The sequence below is a fragment of the Condylostylus longicornis genome, unplaced genomic scaffold (assembly GCF_029603195.1).
Source record: "Condylostylus longicornis isolate FDR11 unplaced genomic scaffold, ASM2960319v2 ptg000080l, whole genome shotgun sequence".
Taxonomy (NCBI): Eukaryota; Metazoa; Arthropoda; class Insecta; order Diptera; family Dolichopodidae; genus Condylostylus; species Condylostylus longicornis.
Window position 1 is genome coordinate 4,405,353 of NW_026578048.1, and position 15,630 is coordinate 4,420,982.

The 15,630-nt window shown below is 23.3% G+C and overlaps 1 protein-coding gene across 3 annotated transcripts in view; it reads left to right on the forward strand.

The window, feature by feature from the left end:
- Window positions 1–15,630, forward strand: part of LOC129613049 (maternal protein pumilio-like) — a 211,819-nt gene that overhangs the window by 91,490 nt on the left and 104,699 nt on the right. For all 3 annotated transcript variants that reach the window (XM_055526946.1, XM_055526947.1, XM_055526948.1), the window contains exons 5-7: window positions 13,893–14,116; window positions 14,277–14,412; window positions 15,152–15,273. In XM_055526946.1, the coding sequence (XP_055382921.1) occupies window positions 13,893–14,116; window positions 14,277–14,412; window positions 15,152–15,273 (482 nt within the window). The remainder of the gene's footprint in view (window positions 1–13,892; window positions 14,117–14,276; window positions 14,413–15,151; window positions 15,274–15,630) is intronic.

Consider the following 15,630-nt stretch of genomic DNA (forward strand, 5'->3'; position numbering starts at 1 on the left):
CTTTCTAACCCTTCCTTCCCCATATTAAATGTTATACAGGAACAAAGTTTAGTTAAAAAAAATTTTTTTTCTTTTAAATTCCTTTATTAACTGGAAAATAGCAGGTCTGTTTTCCATAATTTTAAGACTGACAATAGGGCGGGTTAAATTATATATTTATCAATAGAATGTCCTGTATGGTCACCTAAAAGCAAAGTTAAATTCAGTAATTTTTCAGTTGTATTCTAAAAAAAGCCCAAATGAATTATTAAAAATATTCAGAAAAATGGAGTCTGTGTATTTAATTTAAATTTGCAAATTTAAAAATTCATAATAAAGGAAAATCTGCAAAATCAAAATAAAATGAGAAACACAAAAGTATATTTGCACAAGGTCTGCTTTCGATGACTACAGACAGACAACGCTAAATAATTTTCAAAAATTTTAAAATTTTCTAATTTTTAGTTAGTCTATTTTTATATTTTATACTTAAATCTTTCTATTTTTAACCAAAGCAATTATAGTTTCCTATTTCATTTTTTGTTTCAAAAGGATATTTTTTTATCATTATTCAATTTACACAGACACTTTATTAAATAGTGAAATAAATAATTTTTTTGCGCAACATTTTTGTTTGTATAATATTCTGTGAATTGAATGAATTTTTTACCTTTAATTGAATTTGTGTCATTATTTAATCAGAATTTTGTTATAAGTTATTTTGAGCTCAATGCTTTAGTATACAATAAGACATAAACTATGTTATTTGCCATAAAAATTGTTGGAATGAGATGGAAGTATAGTGAATTGTACATTATAACAATTTTTTCTACTCTTTTAGGAAATTACATATTTTGCAATAAATTGTTTATAAATGTATTGAATTAAATATTTTGTAGTTAAATTTAAAATTTTACTGTTAAATTAAAAATTTTACTGTTAAATTAAAAAATTTTACTGTCAAATCAAATATTTTTATGTTAATTTAAAAAATTTTTGTAGATTCAAAGACTCTGAATGTCATAAATTGAATGTAACGCACCCATTTTACAAAATTTTTCCTTACAATCAAAAAGAGTAAGAAAAAAATTATTGCTCAGTATTTAAGTTAAGTAACTAGATTCTTATTTATTTGAAATGTTTTATCAACCATAACAGTGCGTGTAACAAATTTTTTTTTTGTTTTTTGATATGTTTGACTTGTGTTTTTTGAAAAAAAAAAATACTTTTTTTTTTAAGATGCAACCAAAAAAAAATTTCCTTAGTTTTTATTGTCTTAAAAAAATTATTTTTTGTTGGGGATTTCGAATATTTTATAATATTTTATGTATGAACGCAACGCGTACGTTTATAATTTCCAAATCAACCCCAACATCGTTTTTTGAAATAATTTTTTTTTCTTTCATTCCAATTTTACTTTCAAAATATTGCCATCATTATCATTGTATATTCATCGTCATCATCAACCTTGCTTTTGTTATACTCTTGTATATATATATATTTACATACTTTTGTATACTATAAAGTGACGGTAAAAATATTGTAAATGGCATCATAGAAAAAATTAAACGGAATACAACATTTACTCTGTAGTACTCCGCAACTGTATACCATTTTATAATAATAGTTAACGTTGCCTTGTGTGTACCATATATTGATTGTAATAAATGTTGGTAGAAAACAATGTTTGTAAACATGTGTGTGTACATCCATGCGGTGTTCGTTTACATATATATATATATATATATATGAATAATGTATGTATATATACATTTTTTTTTCCTTGTTAAATTATTCTATTTTCCCTTTTGTTTTCTGGGAGAGGTTAATAAATTTCCATTGAAGCGTGAAAAAATAATAATAATAAAAGAGAGAGAAAAAAGAATAACAATAATGTCTAGTAGAATAATAAAATCGTAGAAGTGGTATGGTATGACGTAAAACAGCAGTTCGATGGCAATTGGGATAGACAGGATATGTGTTTTTTTTTCTATTTTTTTTTTATTTTCTTTATTAACAGAGAAAGTGTAGGTAATTCATGATTTAGTTGTCATTTCTTTCCATTATGATTTTTTTTTTTTTTCGTAAAATTGATTTAAATTATAATTTTATGTATGTTGTGTAGGTACTCAGTGTTCCTGTAAAATTAATGTGAAAAAAGATATTTTAAGATAATGTGTGAATGTGTGTATTGAAAATTAATTTGAATTTTAGAATAAATAAATTTATTGATTCTAAAATAAGTAAATAGAATTTAATACAAATTTACGTTTTGTTACAAGAATATAAATTTAATAAATTTATAGACTGCCAGTCACCATTAATTTTTAGAAAATATTTGGTGGCAATATAAAAGGAAAGTTGGAAAATTTGAAAGGGGATAATAAAAATTTAATTTAAAGTTAAATAACAGCAATTTGAATAATGTGCTAAAAGAAAATTTTTTGGAGGCAAGTTTTTTGTTTATTCTAAATCTAATTCCCAATTTTATACAGAATTTATTTATTTTAAAAAATTTCCATTTAAAATATTTGGATTTTTACAGCCAGAAAATTATTAACTTCTTGAAGTACTTAAATTGAAAGTGCAAATTAAATTCTCTAAATTTTTTTCATAATATGAACACACTCTGTACATAAAACAAAAATCATATAGGAAGTTAAATGAAATTTTTTTTTTTGTAATTTTGAAAGATTTTAAAACATTTTGTTCTTCTTCTAAAATGGTTAGCAATTGTAATATTATTTAAAAGTGTTAAAACGAATGTAATTGAAATAAGGCATGAGTGCGTTTTCAATTCATCAGACGGTAATTATTTTTAATTTGATTTAAAATGAAATTTAAACTTCTACTAAAGTATTTTTTATAATTATTTCTAATGAAAATCCTTCTATTTTTCAAACTGTTTTTGTCTGTAGACATAGAGACTTCTGTACATATAGTATGTGCTTGAATGTTTGTATGAAATCTGCTTATTATTGAAAAAATAAAAATTTATAATAATGAGGCAATACAATAATAATTAAAAAATTGAATTTAGTATTTAATTTTAAATTTTAATTTAATTTTAGTTATCAAATATTAAAAGATAATATTGGGTGGGTATCAAATTTAAAAAAAATGTCATAGTGCATTGATTTCTTGAAATTTCTCTAAAAATTTAAATATATTTAATTGATGTTGTATAAAATTAATAGTTATTGCAAGTTTTAGAATCCAATTTGTTAATGTAATTTCGCGATTCACATATCAGCTACCCAAATGTAGTATTTTTTTTTTAAATAAGTAAATGTGTATGTATTCGTTAGTATATCGAATATTTCAACTGAAACGTTACATTGAAACTCGAAAGTTATTAAGAAGAACACTCTAATTTTCAATTTTTTATCGTTCTGGCCTTTCCTTATTTCCTTGTGATTATGTATGTCTATAAACAATTCTGAAATGAACACGTGGGGATCGTTTATTTTGATCTAAATCCATTTTTGTTGCAAATATAAGTATTGGAGCATTTACGAATTACAATCACACATTTTTCACTTTTAAAAAATAAAACTGTTTTCTGAAATAAACCTTAGGTCACTTAAATCTAAATAAATGACCCGTCATATAACATGGATTAAAAAATGCAATATTTCTGATAAGTGAATACTTTTAAAATAATTGTACTTATATAATGACTAATTATAATTTATATAAAGTAATTTAAAAATTTTATAATATTTATAAATAATTATATTAAATATTTAAAATGGAAAATTTACTATTCTAAAATTTCCTAAAATGCTAAAATGGAAAATATTCTATTGAATTTTTACCTTTATTTTCATGTAAACAGTGCATTTTTAAAATTTTAATACAAATATGTTATACATATATCATACATACATGTATGCTTTATGCTATGTGTACATAATCCTTATTAAATGATTTATAAAATATTTATGAATGACAAAGCATTTGCATTGCAATAGCAAATTAATAACATATAATTTATCATTCTTATGTATAGAAAATTTAATATTGTATATGATAGGAAAGGATTGCATATAATATAAATTTTTAATCACTTTTGAGTGTGTTGTGTTATAATAACACAGACGATAATGTTATGACAGTGTTAGTTTTGTAAATTGCATTTTTATAGTTAAAAACTTTCAGTAAACTTTTTTATTAAAAATTTTAATGAGAGTTTGTTAACTTTACAATTTGTTTAATTATACAGACTATGTTTTTTTCTGTTCTATTTCCTTCCTGGGAGTAGTATGAGATATCATAGATAACCATGAGCCAGTTTCTTGCGTTATTGGGTTTACTAAGGAGGTAACAAACCTACCGTAATTGTTATGTTAAAAACCCTTAATTTTTATGTGATAAAGATTAAAAAAAAAAATTACTGGAAAAATACATTTTGAATTGTCATTCAATTGACGTTCTTTTCTATTCATCCGGAACTTCAATTTTTACCCATAAATTATATTATGATCAATCATACAAATTTCAACCTAATTAAGGATGAAATTACGTTTAACTTTTAAAAAACTTTAAATTTTATTTACTGTTATACGAAATCAATAAATTATTAACATTTTAAGACGTTCAATTTTAAAGCTCTCAATTGTTTCTTTTCATATTCTAACATCGACATTGAAAAATCAAAAACTTTTTAATTTTAAATAAAAGAAAAAAAAAGTATTTTTCCTCTCCCATCCTCTTTTTTTTTATTATTGTTTTTCTTTCTCTTTTGCGTGTCTTTAAAACCGTGAAAAAATCGATCAATTATGTGTTTTATTTTTTGCTTTTTTTTTGGTTTATTATTTATGTGTGTGTTTTCATTAATAAGTAGGTATATTGGTAGATTTCAAGGATATTTTTTGTAAAATTTTTATTAATTCAATATCAAATCCTCAAATGTCCAAATTTGAGGATTTGATATTGAAATCGTTTTTTCTAAGAAAAAAATTCTAAAAGGTTTTCTCATTCATAGATTTCAGGACCTTTTAATTAATTTTTTTCAGTTTCTCTTAAGTTTATCATAAAAATTTTGGAAATTCTTTATTGAATTTTTAAGTCTTTTTTTTAGTTTCAATAAAATGTGAGGTTAAGCTTTTAAGTAATACAGTTAATTAATAAAATTTGGTGAAAGAATTCCGTTATGAGTACTAATATGAAAAAGATTATGAATATTAAGAAATTTACAAAAATTACCATAAATAGTGTACAGTTCAAGATTTTTGTTAAGAGAATTTAAAGTAATTTTTTTAAGAGATCAATTTATATTGAAAGCTGCATAGAAGTAATCGTATACTTATAAATACTGTTATCAAGTATTTATATGATAAATCAAGTTTTATATGATAAATTAATAATACTATTATGGCACTGCACGCATCATGTAAACAATAAAGAGAGACAGAAAAAGAGAGTGTTTGTTTCGTTTAAAGTTTTTCTAATGTAAAATAAATTTTTAATTTAAAAAAATATTTGTAGTTATGTTGTATAAGATAGAGTGTGGTAAATTATATGACAATATTAAACCACATAGCTTAAATTAGATAATATGTGTATATATTGTTGAGATTGATCTTGCAAAAAGTTCTTCATCCCTGACTTAATTTTTAAATTATTAAAAACACTTTCAAATACTTTTTTAAATATTAACGTTCGCTCTTAAACTTGGCTTAATTTTGTATATTTAAATCATGTTGTATATTTAAATTCACTCACACATATACAATTTACTTTAATTTCGAAAAATGAATTAAATGTAAAATTAATTTTTCTCTCTTTGTAATATGTATAAATAATTTGAAATTCTAAACATATTTTTTTTCTATTATGAAAATAATCACAGTGCAGCTAAATTGAAGATTTAAAATTTAACATTAACAGATGTTCTAGTAAATTAAAATAAAATTATGCAAATTGAACTTGGTAATTCTTAAATAATCATAAAGGACATAAATAAATTAAATTGTTATAATTTTTAAGTGAATAAAATAAAATGGTCTTTATACCGTAAATCCAACAGAAGCTGTGATATGCCCTCAATACAAACATAAATACATTTATTGTTGTACAAAACACTAATATCTTTATTTTAATTCACGATAATTCCTTGCCAGCCCAAATATATATTTAAGGCAGAATATTGTTATATAAATTCATTAATTTTGCAATCAAATAATTAAAAAACTATTTTAAGGATTTTAAAATGAGTAGAATAATGTGTACCCTTAATTCAATTATATGAGTATCATTTAATTTCAGTGTCCTTTTAATATTAATATAATCACAATATAAGTATATAGTAACTCACTTTTTAATCATATTATTTAAATATCAGATTTTATATTTTAATAAATTATCATGTAAAAACGTTAATAATTTTATTATAAAAAGCCTTGATTTTTTTATCACTGTAGTTTTTTTTTTTTTTGAACTATTATATTAGCATATATTTGAGGGACAACACCCACTGTTTTGGAGAGGTGACTCAGCAATTTTTACTTTTTAGTATCTATAGTTAACCTGATTAAAATCATGAAAAAAAGGCAAAATAAAAAATTAAATACGCAAAAGATTAACAAGGATACACAAGGATAAAATTTTATTGTTATAATTTTTTTATTATTTTTTTTTCTTTCTCTTCGGTGTATTCGTCGGGGTATTGGGGCCATGCATTGTTTCAATTGTATTTTTTCCAGAAAAAAAAGCAAATTATTTATTTTTTTTTCTTTTATTTTATGTTTTCAGAATTTTATTGTTTGATTTGTTTTACGTTTGTGTATGTGCTTATATGTAAGTTTATATAGGCTATATTTTTTTTGTTCTATTAAAAAAAAAATATGATACTTTAAGGATTCTTTTTCAATAGAAATTCTTCAGTTTTTCTATAATTTTTTCCTTTTTTGTATTTTTTTCGTTTTTTGTTTAAATAGGAGGAAAAGTACTCATTCAAAATGTTTTTCTTTTGCTAATATTCATAATAATTTTTTTTTCTTTCGTTTGTTCTTCTTTCCTTTCAAATTCAGATATTTTACAATTGTAATGTTTAAACTTCACTTCCAATTGTTACAATTATTTTTATTGTTATATGGGGTTTTGTTTTTCTTTTCAAAAATTTTTTTTTCCTATAATGACAAAATCAAAAAATCTGTTTTTGTATTATTTGCTTTGATATTTTTGGTTTTCTTTTTGTTTTTTGTTTTTTTTTTGTTCTGCTATTATTGTGGAAACTTGGAAATGTCCTTCGCTATTCAAAATCAAATAAAATTTTTTAATTGAAGCTTTTTATTAATCATTTTGTTTTATGCTGTATATAATAAAATTGAATATGATTGCATACTTTAAGGAGTTCTTATGTGTTTTTACTCAACACGAATTTAATTTTTTTACACATGGGAATCGGAATATATAAAAATATTTTGAAATTTGCGATTGTATTATTTGTATGTTTTTATATGTGCATATATACAGGGTGATTCGAAAAGGAATACAATTGATTAAAGGGTCGAAAGTGGGTAACTTTTGTTCCAGACAAGGTGTTAAATCTCAAGGGTTTTCGAGTTTACAGGGATTTTAACAAATTTTCACAAAATTCTAAAATAAACATTTCATTTGTACAAGGTATTCCAAATTAACTATTTGAAACTCATTTAAAATTATTCTTAGGTTATTTGAAATAGTATAAAAACATAGCCAATCAAAAAAATGTACAAAAAAATTCTGTAAGAAAAAAAATGCAGTTTTTTTTTTGCAGATTTTGCGAGAAGGATGAGGAGACCTTCTAGTATCAATCCCAGTACACCTTCTGGGAGGTTGTTCTCGAGGAAGTATTGTAGGTGCACGTCCCACAGCAAGTATGGGGGGGGGGGGGGGGGGGGGGGAAATAGATCTTTATATGCTAGTTGCCGCGCTTTGTTACCTCACCTGTACAATTTAAAATTTACAAAATATACAATGTATAAAATTTATATACAATTTCTTTACTTTCATCACAAAACATAAATTTTTTATCATCAACAAAAAAATCAAATAAAATTGTTATGCTATAAAATTCTGCAACCTCTTCAATTTTTAAATTTATTTTTAACTTTTAATCTTGTTAAATTGTTATGACTAAAAAAATTTGTGGTTTTCATCATTTTTATATAAAATTTTATCAAGTCAAGTTTTGTAATTTGTTTATTTGTATAATTAAAATTAATATAAAAAAAATTGAAGCATTCTAATTGATTTGATAACAAATAAAATAAAAAGCTGACATGTGCAATTTTTCTAAAGTTTTAATTAGTCTTAATTATTCATTTTTGTTTATTTTATTTAAAATTTGATAATTAAATAATTTTATTTTTAGTCTTAGAATAAATCTATAACAAAAAATCATAAAAATCTGCGAATTAATTGAGTAAAACAATAAACGTAAGCTTTGTTCAATTTTCAATGTGGTGTAATAAAATTTATACCGAAAATATTTAAACTAGTTCAAAAAAATTCCATCAGTTCAAAAATAAGAGTTCATGTTGATTGAATAAAAAATAAAATTCTAAAATTAACAATGAAATATTGAATAATAAAAGCAATAACTGAAATTTGTAAGGCTCTCAGGTAACTTAATCTACATATTTATAGTAACTGAAAATCTTGAACATCAGCAAAGAACTCGGACTACTCGAATGCACCTTCGCAATTTTACTTTTATATTATAGATTCTTGTCATAAATAAATCTATGTAAATAAATTAAATTTTTAGTTACTGGATGAGTAAAAGAAGGAAATGGATAATAAGGCTTCCAATTCCATAATTCTTGTATTATTTTTCAAATGTTAAAATTTCTAGGTCTTCTAAATGGAAAATGTTTAGAAATCTTTTATCTTACTTATAAATTTAAAATTTAATTTAAATGTTTTGCAATTACACATTTTTTCTTTCGTTTTTTTTTTTTAGCAGATCCAGTAGGAAAAATATGCTTACAAATTATTTATTATAATGATAGTCATTAGTCCATATAGGCCACTTAACATAATTTTTTGTAATATTCTTTAAAAAATGTAATGTTGTATAACAAGAATATTTTAAATTTGAATAGAATATATAGAGAATTTCTTCTTTAATTTGATTTTTGATTACAATCATTAAACCATTCACAATTTTTTGCGTTATACGAGTACAATATCTAAAATCTTTTAGACAAATTTTGTAAATATATATGTATATGTACGTATTATACATTACACATATTTGCTTGTTATATAGAACAAAAACAAAAAAAAATGTCTAATATGTTTAGGGTTGTCAGCATTCATTGTTTTTAATGCAAAACGAAGTATAAATCTTATTTTGAATAATTTCGAATTTGGTCGCTATGAATTTTGATCTATTCTGTAGCATTTGTTTTTTTGTCTGTAGCATTTATCGAACATATTGAGGGTTTGCCGAACATATTGAGGGTTCATCGAACATATTGAGAGTTCATCGAACATATTGAGGGTTTAACGAACATTCTGAGTGTTTGAACATATTTCATTAATTTAAAATTTCAATAACTCGTTAAATTTTAATGTTTTCAAAACTATAATTTTTTAATAATTTTAAATACTGTAAATTTTCTGACCATGTTGTGAAAATTGATTTTTACAATTTTTAATAAAATGATGTCTTTAGCTATTATTTGACTAAAACAGACTATTAGCCTTAAAGTCTTGTAAACTTATGTCTTATATCAACTTGAAAATATTTGAGTATTATATGGTATAAGAATAATATCCAATTGGTTTAAGGGAAATGCGTCTTTTGGGCATATTGCCCATATTAGGCACTCAAATTTTTAATACACAAATCATTAAAGACTAATTTAAAACTTGTATTTCACATAAATCATAAAGATTGCTTTTCACTTCCTTCTTCTGATCAATTGGTATCCCTTAAATTAAAATTATATAATATATTACTTTTATAACATTTTACTGGTATCTAAAATCACATCCTTTTTAAAAAAAAAAACAAAGAAAATAAAAAATTATTGCTGAGTGTTAAAGTGTTTGCAATTTTTTTTTTTGTCTCCAATATGTTATTTGTGTATTTTCATATGTACTTGTATACATACATATACATGTATATATATTCATAAATAATAGTTATATTTTGACAAAGAAACGACTATTTTTTTGCTTTTTCTGTGTCTAGCAATATAAGAGGCAAAAGCAGATATTTCGAGAATTTTTTAGTTTGTTTCTCTTTTTTCTTATGCTTTCTGTTATGGTTCAACTTTTACATTTCCATTTGGTAGACAGTTCTATTTAAGTATCTCTGTCCTTATACATATTCTATATGTATATGTATATATGGATGCGTATTGTTGCCATATACGCGTTCATATAATTTTACTTTTTACACATATAATATAAATGTTTGGATCAGATTTGAACCTAAGTATATAGTAGAGTAGCTTTAAAATCAGACAGCTAGTGTTTAACAAAAAAAATGAAACGACAAATAGAATAAATGGAAAAACAAGAAAATTTGCAATGCAAACGTAGACGATATTTACATGCCCATATATTGTATGCATACCATACATGTATGTAAGTATGAAAATAAGCTTATGTTTATAAATCGAAATTTAATAAATTCTATTAGAAATATCATTTATGTACAAATGTATATGTACGGTGTATGTATGTCTTCTCGAATAATATTTCTAAAATTTCCTTTTAAATTCAAATACAAAAAACTCGTCAAGGGTGATGATGATGAATGATTGCATTTTTTAATAGTTGATTACGTTATTAACTATGGAGTCGATCTGTTTTAGTTTTTTTCATTGCGATAGCACATAAAATATAAAAGAATTGAATGAAAAATTTGAAATTCGATAAAAAATTTTTAAAGTTATGAATTTCCATTTTTTTGTGATGAGTTTTGAAATTCAAAAATTTAATTATAAAAATTTAGTTTTTATATAACTTTAATTATAGTTATATAAGTTATTTGTTTCCATTCGATTTCTAAAAATATAATGGAAATTTTTTTACGAAACATATTGAGAATTTTAAATATAACGGGAGAGGGACGGAAGGGGATTATTGTTGTCACATGAAATCATATTGAATGGAAATTAGTTTTTCATATTGAAATATGAAAATGCTATACATACATACATACCTGCCTTACTTTCGGTTAAACAGATTTTTCATGCAGTTTCCTTTTCAGATAAAATAAACTGATTCATTTTTGAAATAAAACGAACCCATAAAATTATAAAACTTTACAAAAACATAATTGGTTCTGAAAGTACAGTAACCTGGCAAAGTTGGACTTCTTATGAGATGAAAATCTGTGATTGCTGAAAGGAAAAATTCCGGAACAGTTTCAACTTATCTGTGCCGGAATTTGTTCTTTTATTTTGAGTGCAGGAAAATATTTAAAAATTCAAAAGAATATTTCATTATTCTTTTGATTTATCAAATTACAGAGTGTGAAAATGCTTTTCAGGGTCAGAAAATCTTTTAAATTTTCGATTTTAGTTTAACAAAACCAAATTCTTTGCAGTTTTCAGATTTCGCCTCTGTGTTTTATTGTATCTGATCTAATACTCGTAACTAAGTTATTTTCAGGAGACATTCAAGGTTTAAGTACTTGAAAAACATAAGTTATCGCTATAAGTAAAAATTATTAAAAAATACATACTTGAATTTGATTTGATACAATCGCAACAAAATAGACACTTTGATTGAATTCTAAATTGTTAAATTGAAGAGAATCATGTTTTGCGGCAATACTGGGTTTGCTATTTTTAATTACTATAATACAATTTGTGTTCCAAACCAAAAACTACATAAAAGTATATTTAAAAATAACAATTTGGTTTAATGTTAAAACGCTTAACTCTGCTTGAACAGTAAATTTTTTTTTTTATTAAATTTAATTTATCAAGATTTCCACATTTGTTTTTGTTCCCACTCCCCCCTTTTTTTAATGATTTTGTAGTAATTAAAATGCAAGGAGACCTGTAGGGAAAAATATTGCAATGCAAAAAAAGAAAGAAACTATATTATAATGTCTAAGAATAACCAACATGACAAAAATAAAGAAAAAACAAAACAAAAAAAAAATTAAAAATAAAGCGGATGAAAAGGAAATCAAAGAATTTTTGTTCGTCAGCAGTTTTCCTGTTGTCAACCTGATGCTACTATGAATGTTTGTGGTGTCTGAGATTAATTAAAATTGCACTCGCTAAAAAAAGAGAACTGCACAAAAAAGAAAAGAAAAAAGGAAGGAAAATAAAATTCTATTTGTGCTTTTTCTTCATTCTATTTTTGTACCTGTTTTGTTCGAACGTCTGTTTTTATTTGATTGAAATTTTAATATCCTTATATAATCTTAGTTCTATAATGGCGTATATATACATATATTTATGTACATTGTTATTATTTACTTACTTATTTCGAATATACTTTTCTAAATTAATTAATCTGGTTCGGATCGGATAAAATATACAATTTACGGTACAACCTAACGATATGGTTAAAGCTGGTATTTAGGTTGCCCGAATTGAAAACTATATTTTTAATTACCATTCAGTACATTAGTATGTCTAATAATTTTGATATTTTTAAATGTTACACATGAAATTGTAAAATTTTCCGGTTTACCTTCCATACAAAGTTTAAGTTAAATAACAATTTATATTGAGTTAAACTATGGCTGCGGTTCTTTCATTTCCTTGCAATAGGTCTATTATTAATTAAATTAACTTAATATTTTCGTAGTATTTTGTTTCTTACTGCAATTGAAGCTTTGAAAATTTTTATGATCAATTGACTACTCAAATGTAGAAAGGTAGTTGGAGCGATAGAGCTCTGTTTTAGAATAATCGTATTGAAAATTAATCATTGCCAGTTTAGTTTTTGTTTGGGTCTAAACCCTGAATATGTTATGAAAAATAATTTTCTCGAGTGGGGCTTATATTTTATTTAATTTTTACTTTAATCACAAAGTTATAGATTAATAAATGATTTAAGTGAACCTAACGTAAACTAGAGTCTTTTTAAAAGAACTAGAGTTCTTCTGCTCTTAAAATCTTTTGAACGAATTTGTAGTATTTGTAAAAACATAAATTTTTTTTTAAATTACTAGTAACATTTTAATAACAATTAAACTCATTTGATTTAACAATAATTTTATCTCCATATTTTCGAAACGAAGTTTTTTCCTTAAAAAAATCTCAACAATTTAGACGATTACTTTCTATGATAAAATAAGAGTAATTGAAATTGTAATTACAAAAAAATTTAACATTCAATTGAATTTCAAATTTTTTCAAATTTATGATAATAAAGTAGTTAATTTATTTGATTCTATTAAATTAAATGTAAAATTCTTTGAACTTTTTATACTTCTTTACAGGGAGAAAGAATTATTCTTTATTTTTTGCAAAATTCCGTTCATATTTTCATTATTTCAATAATTTTTCATATATTATAATAAGTACTTGGGGTATTTTCTCTTTACCTTTCTGCAACAAACAGAGCAATAATTCTTTTTCTCTCTCTCTTTTCTTTGTCATTGTGTGCTGATTGTGAACTTTTATTTTAAAATTATTACAGAAAAATTTAAAATTGGAATTTTTTCAAAAAAAAAATTTTTTTTAATTGATTACGGTTGATTTGTTTTTTGTTCTCCCTTTTCTTTTTTGGGCTTTAATATAGTTTATTAAGAGAAAAATAAAATTATTCTTGCCTACTACTCTTTTATTCAATAAATATAAAGTAAAAGAAATTTTTTTCTTTCTTAAATTCAAAATCCTTTTGAAAATTATTCACTCTCAAATTTGTTGAAAAATACATAAAATTTTTTAAAAAATTTTCAATAAACTTTATTAAATTTTTTTTTCTTTTTATTTTTCTAGATAACTGCATCGACTGCCAAAAAATTATGGGAAAAATCTGATGTTAAAGGACCAAGTGTTAGTGGTCCTGGTGGTCCATTAAATCCATTGCATATACCTGGTGTTGCTGATCATTGGAAAGATTCAACATGGTCGAATCAAGGAGAAAATATATTAGCACCACCACGTCCAAGAACATTTCCACAGCCACCAGATAATCAAAGTGGTAGTGCTGGTATTTTAAGGTAAATTATTGTTATAGATGTATGTATATATTCAAAAATGTTGAAAAATTTCAATTAATTATAATAATAATTATTTAGAATAATTAAAATTTAATCTTAATATTAATTAAAATTTTTAGTCATTTATTAATTAATTTAATTTTTGTTTGATTCTTTACAGCCCCAGAGATTCAACAAGCGGCTTAGGTGTTAAAATGGTCGAATATGTATTGGGTGGTTCACCAACAAATAAAGAGAGTCCATTGTCAAGTCTTGAGCCAAGACTTCGTGCTTTAAAATTCGATGATGGTGATAAGGTAAAATAAATACGATATTAAATTTGAAATAAATAAAATCTACAATAAATTTTATAGGTTTAATATAAATATTTTATTGATTAAGTTTTTTAAACAATTTTCATTAATTTTCTATTTTAATTAATCTTAGTACATGCAAATTATTAATATAAAAACTAAGTGGTTGATTAAAATTGTTTTAAATTTAATAGTGTTACGAGTATTTATTCATAATTGTATAGAACAGAAACTGCACATACAGTAATGCACCATATATACAGTAACGTACCTATACCGTAAAAGAATTAATTTCATTTTGATAAATTTCAATTAAAATTCATTGACAAGAACTATTGGGAATAATTTTCAAAATTATTTTGTAAGAAACGCGTGGAAATTTTTATAAGAAATTAAATTTTAATAAACACTTGACTACATGATTAACCCATTTATTTCCATTTCACTCATTTGATTACATTCGCCTTTCAAATTCTAATTACGAAAATTAGTAAAATTGGTACTCAATGTTTAAGTTGTTCAGATTTTTAAATTTTATATTTTAAATTATTTTAATTATTTATAAAAAAATTACGGAATTCCTTCTTCTATTCTTCTGCATTACAATTAAATTTATGAATGTATGTACATATATTTAATTTTTTTTGTATACATATTATATAAATAAAGAATATTATTATATTTTCGGTTATTTTTTAAATATTAATTTCCTATATTTGTTTTTTTTTTTTTAAATTCATAGAGCCATGATGATAAAGACAAAGCAAATTCTCCGTTTGATTCAAATGGTTTAAAGAAAGATGATCAAGTGAATGCCCCAAATGGGGTTATTGTAAATGGAATCGATGATGATAAAGGATTTAAGTAAGTGCCTATATACATATATTTTTTTATTTTTTTTTAAATATCATACAAGTACTAAATTTTATATCTACTTATTGCAAGCTAATAAAAAATTTATAATATACACTTGTACCTGATAATATTCTACTATACTCTACTACTCTAATATGAGTGTACAATATAAATGAGTATATGAGAAACATGCATAAAATAATAATATGTATAATGTTTATTAAAAAACTTACGTGTTCTAAAATAAGTATGGTTGTATGTACAATGCGCATATGTTATATACTCGTACATACCTAAGTATACCTATACATAATGTACACAAATAAATAATTTATTCACACCGCATATTCATCATGATTTTCTTAT